The sequence below is a fragment of the Arachis hypogaea genome, chromosome 8 (assembly GCF_003086295.3).
Source record: "Arachis hypogaea cultivar Tifrunner chromosome 8, arahy.Tifrunner.gnm2.J5K5, whole genome shotgun sequence".
Lineage (NCBI taxonomy): Eukaryota > Viridiplantae > Streptophyta > Magnoliopsida > Fabales > Fabaceae > Arachis > Arachis hypogaea.
Window position 1 is genome coordinate 595,483 of NC_092043.1, and position 5,459 is coordinate 600,941.

General features: G+C 34.2%; 1 protein-coding gene across 3 annotated transcripts; it reads right to left on the reverse strand.

Annotated features, from left to right (window-relative positions):
- Nucleotides 1-541: 541 nt before the first annotated feature.
- LOC112705543 (uncharacterized) lies at nucleotides 542-3,755 on the reverse strand. 3 transcript variants are annotated; one of them, XM_025756381.2, is made up of 6 exons: nucleotides 3,201-3,755; nucleotides 3,018-3,125; nucleotides 2,777-2,907; nucleotides 2,271-2,371; nucleotides 1,307-1,366; nucleotides 542-903 (listed from the first exon to the last, which is right to left on the reverse strand). In XM_025756381.2, exons 1-6 carry the CDS (start codon nucleotides 3,400-3,402, stop codon nucleotides 819-821), a joined length of 687 nt encoding a protein of 228 aa, XP_025612166.1. In that variant the 5' UTR covers nucleotides 3,403-3,755; the 3' UTR covers nucleotides 542-818. The 3 variants fall into 3 exon arrangements, with proteins under 3 accessions (XP_025612166.1, XP_025612167.1, XP_072056415.1); XM_025756382.3 differs by lacking the exon at nucleotides 1,307-1,366; XM_072200314.1 differs by lacking the exon at nucleotides 542-903 and having other exon boundaries at nucleotides 982-1,366.
- Between the last annotated feature and the right edge of the window lie 1,704 nt (nucleotides 3,756-5,459).

The following is a 5,459-nucleotide window of genomic DNA, read 5'->3' on the forward strand; positions in this document are numbered from 1 at the left end:
CTCCCTCCACGCCCGCCACCGCCTCCATGACTTCTCCAGCTGTCCCCCCGCCCTCGAAATCGCCGCCGCCTTAGGGATCGAGCTCAAGTTCAACTCCAACTGCAACGGCGGCTCTAATAACACATCTGGTTCATGAAAAGGAAGCAGTTCTTGTCAACGGTGGCGAATCCGACGAGTCAGATGTCAGTGATAGAAGAGGAATGGGTCGCGGTGGAAAGGCGAAGAGGGCTTGACGGTGAGAGAGAGAGAGGTCTGTGTATGCGATTGTTAGAGGTGAGTAAATTAATAAGAAAGAGAAGAGAAAGATTTTTATAGGTTTTAATTAAGTTTACTTAATCAATCTTAAATTTTTTAAATTTTGAATTTAAAAAATTTAAAATTAATTATTAATATAAATTAATGTAATTTTGTTTAGTTTTTGACTGGTAACCTCTTAGTTCTATATACTTTTCTTATTAAGTATAAATAGTGCCAACCTTCCTCGTTATCACAGTAGCATTGATATTAATTTAAATACAAAAATATTTGGTAACAAAAAAAATTAGTCAAAAACAACCAAAACTTATCTTATTTAGCATTCATTAATTGTTGCAACTAATGAACAACAATTAATGACTGTTAAGTAAAGCAACTCGCTGTTTTTTTTTTCGAAATCGAAGAAAGTAGATAACATTTTTTATACAATCAGAAATTCATTAAGTTGAACAAAAGATTACAGAGAGAAGGGTGGAGAAGAAATCCTCCTAATCAAAACAGAAAAATCAAGGAAAAGACATAACAAAACTTTGGATTCAAAAGATATAGGCAGCCTTTTAAAGTTAGATTTCAAGGCAATCCCTGATCCCCTGCTCAAATTTGTCAAGAGAAGATATGGTTTCCGATACAGCGTCAGCTATCTTTCTTCTGTAACAATAAGAGTTAAAAAAATGGTGATCAGTCAGTTCAAGGACATAACGAACATATAATCATCATCATTATGAAAAACGAGACACCAAAACTGTAGATGAAGTACCCATTCAATCCAAAGTGCAAATGTATCTGATCTATTTTGTTAAAAATAGAACAATAAATCTTGAGAAAGGTCCGCTAATGAATTCGATCTGCTGACAATTCTAACAGCTTGACTATTGCTTTTATTTAACATTTTTCGAACACGATTTACCAGACCCCTGATTTTTAGAGACACTAAAGTTACAAGTCCATTAGCTGCTACAGAACCTCAGCTATTGTTATTATTTTATTTAAAACACAAAAAGGGGGGAAAATATGTCTTCTCCATGATGATGACATATTATTAAAGGCAAACCTATCTGATGAGAGTTGAATATTAGCTTTGCTTGCCAGCCCAGTGACAGAGGTGAAAGATCTGCATAATATGAAGCAATAAAGGAAAAATGCATGTATCATCGGATGTTAACAATTAAATAATCAGCTTGCATTTTGGGTCAAACGAAGAAAAGGGAAAGTAAAGACATAAGAAAAAGAAGAAGAGAAAAAAAGGGAAGGGGGAAGAGGCAGATAATGCATTAACTATTATACTGGTAGAAGATAGCGTGTAAGAAAATGGAAGAATGAAAAACTAGGTATTGTTTTAGAGGACAACCTAAAGTGTCTACAAGGTAGAATAGATGCTCTGAAGTTTACAAGTCCACAAGACAAGGAAAATCCCTTCATAGTTCATAATATTCTAACTGGAATGGGAATCTTAAATCCATTGTCACATGGCAACCACTTATATGGGCCAGCTGAAAATAGTTTGGTAAAAGTAAGAAATAGTGAACAATGTTTTAATTTAAATTGCAAATTTCTAACAGGGATACAGTTCTACAAAAATTACCGCAAAACCATTTAAAATAGCTTACTCATATCTGTAAATACTAATTCCTACGAAACTATGACATCCCTCTAAACCAAAAATATAATAATATTTGACCTGCATTGTATTGATAAAAATAATGAAGTTGGAAAGAGAACAAGGACCTCGTTAAGAGTTTCTGAGAGAGAAATAAATAGAAGCTAAATGCTGGGAATAAAATGTCATCCACAAAAGAATCAGATAATGCAAAACAACATGTGCCGGATAAACTTTTATAACAAAGAAGCCATGTTGCCACTACACTGCACTTCAAGTTGTTCCTTTCCAAAAAAAAGAAATAATAAAAGCAGAAGCTTCTCAAATGTTTTAGTATCAATATATGTAAAGAAAAGTATTCGAGGAACACTAGCTGGCACAGAAACATCACAATGCCTGGATATTATAAAAGGGATACCTTATAAGATTATCTAGCAAGTCTTCAGCTTTCAACTTTACAGGATCCTTATTTCCAAGCAAAGAGGCTGCATTCTTCACGATCAACCGAAACGTGCACACCTGTGCATGAAAAAGACAGTGAAGTTGAATTCTGTAACTGTTTTAAAGTTCCTTTGCCCTTGAGGTATCAGTGCCTTTTGGGAAAAACGAAATTGATAGGAACAATTAACAAAGCATCCACCCTAACCAAACAAAATGACATCACCATAAATGAATCGTGTTAAACACGTAACTTATCGGTATCATTTGATAATTGATACCATACAATCACCCGAAATATAAAATATCCAACTTCAGATAAGGATGAATCTACAGTTTTACCACTTCAAAGCATTTGATACTCAATAACCATCTACAGTTTAGGAGCATTATTTTCCTTTAACTATTTTCTCAATCAAATTGCTGCTCGTCACTTTCAAAAACGTCCAAATTATGTATTGCGATACAGTAAGAGGAGGAACGAACCTCTACACCGGTGTTGGCTTGGAAGTTGACAAAGGAATTCCTCTCCTGCGGAACGCAATCCCTAGCGGCGGATCTGAAGAGTTCCTGAAATTTCTGCAAATCCTCTTCGGAATACACAGCTTCGGGCTCCACTGAAAAACAATAAAAGAAAAGAAAAGAAAAGAAAAGAAAAATAACCGAACAAAATCTGCATAAAAAGAAATGTGCGGAGGAACGTAGTTAGAGAGAGAACTATACGCACTGAGCAAGAGATATGCAGAACGAAGGGATTCGCGCGAGGCGTCGACGGGGGCTAATAGGAACTTGTAGGCCTTCTTCTTTTGGTCTTTGAGCCAATCCTTAGGTCCTGCTGTGCACAGAGGATAAGGAATTAGGGTTTTTCAAGCTTCGAAGAGTAGTTGCATAATAATTAATGCATACATACAGATGCCGAATTCAATGGCGGAGGCTGGAGTTAAAGAGAGGAAGGAGGTGTGAGCAAGGAAGGAGAGTAAAACGGCGCCCCTTCGGGTGGCTAAGGAGTTGGTTTTTGAATGAATGGGTTTTGGATGGAATGAAAATCCCGCGCTAACGGTGGAAATAGAGAGAGCTGAAAGGGTAGTTGCTGCCGCTGCCGCCACCGCCATTGTTTTGTTTACTCCCCTCTGCTTTTTTAGCTCAGCTACTTTACCTTGAGTTTTCTATTTTTTCGGTTAACTTAAGGCTTAATTTTAATGCATGCAAAAAAATAATTTCACATTTAGCAGAAAAAGTATTCATGAGATTATGAGATAAGGTGTCCTAATTAAAAAGTTAATTTTACAAGTTTGATTAATTTTTTTTCTTTTATTTTTTTATTTTATTGCTCTTGTAGCTAAATAAAATTAGGCATCTAAACGTTTTTAATTTTTTTTAATATTAAATTCAAATAAGTGTTATCCTGTAAAATGACTCGTTATGTGTACTATACTAAATTATGAAAGTGCCCCATTCACCGGCATTTAGCGCCAAGGACCATATTGTGCGTGTAAGGTTCGTTGGACGACTGACGCTAAACACCCAATTACTGGCATTTAGCACCGATAGTGTGAACAACAATGGGACCACACGTTTGCATGGAATCAGCAGAAGGCTTAAAGATTTGATTTTAAATCAAATAACTATTAGAAAAAATTTATTAGGGTTTTATTTAAGTTTTAAATCAATTTTAATTAGGACTATAAATAGGATAAAGATTTGTCCACGTGAAAATTTCTCTTTTTCTAATTTTTAATTCCGTATTTTTACACTTTTCTCTGTTAGAATTTTTTACACACCATGAGTAACTAAACCTCTATTGTTAAGATTAGGAATTCTGTTTACTTTGATGGATTAATAATGATTTATTCTTCTACTCTTGATTAATACATTTATTATTTAAGAATTGGTTTCGTTCTTCATCCTACGAATTAGTAAGTATTGGAAAATAACTCTAATCTAACTTGAATTCTATTGAATTTTGAAAAAGTTATATAATTAGAATTACATCTTGAAACCACTTTCTCATAAATTCTCAATTGTCTAGGTTTAATGTAGTACGTGACATAAAACTGCATCATTTTTGGGTTCTTGGGGTTTGTGTGACTTATAAATAAGAAATTAGACTTAACCCTCTAATACAATTAATTGATCAAAGAATTGACGGTTGGTTGAATTAGAGGAAATTAGAATACCTAGGAATAGGAATTTAATCACTTGAATTTTGTCATAAACTAAATCATTGCATAATCAAGGTAGTTGACATTAAGTATTAATCTAGATATTTAAACACCTCCAAAGCCTTAACTTTATTCTCATATCATTTTCTCAACCGTTTATTATTTGCTTTTCTTACTTTACTATCTTTTATGTTTTTTGATAATCAACCCTCTCATTTCAACTTGTTTAACTACTAGAGCAACTAATCAATAATTGCTTGCTTAGTCCATTAATCTTCGTGGGATCGATACTCACTCACCTGAGTTTATTACTTGGTATGACCCAGTGTATTTGCTGGTAAGTTGTGAATTATAAATTTTGCACTAAGTTTTTAGCGCCATTGCCAGGTATTAACTATGACTAACAACTACTAATTGATTAGTTGCATAAATTAAACTTTTTCTTTGTTTCACTTTTGTTTTAATTGCTATTTTTTATTTTTATTTTTATTCCTCTTAGATTTTCGTCTCTTTTTTAATTTTATTTTGCCTTAATTTTTGTCCTTTAGTCTTTATTTATTTTAATTCTTTTTCTTTTATTTTCGTGAGATTCACTGGGTTCTTTTCACTGTGACGTTGAGAATCCCACTTTTTCTTGTTTCTAGTTGTTTATGCAGAGAAATAGAGATAAAGAACCTCTTATATACGATCCTGAGATTGAAAGACTCTTCGAAAGCAAAGGAAACAAGTTAGAGCTCAGAAGGTTCAAGAAATCTTCAGGGACGAGTCTGAAGAGGAAGATGAATTCAGTATGGCTGATAATATTGAGAATCTTGTGGTCAATAACCCCAATAATGCCCCACCTGTTAGAAGAACTCTGGGGTCATTTACTAATCACAATCCCGAGAATTGTGTGGAAAGCATTGTACCCCGGTTGTGCATGCTAACAACTTTGAGTTGAAGCCTTAACTCATCTCTTTGGTTAAGCAAAATTGTCAGTTCAGTGAAAGCCTGCAGAGGACCCTAAT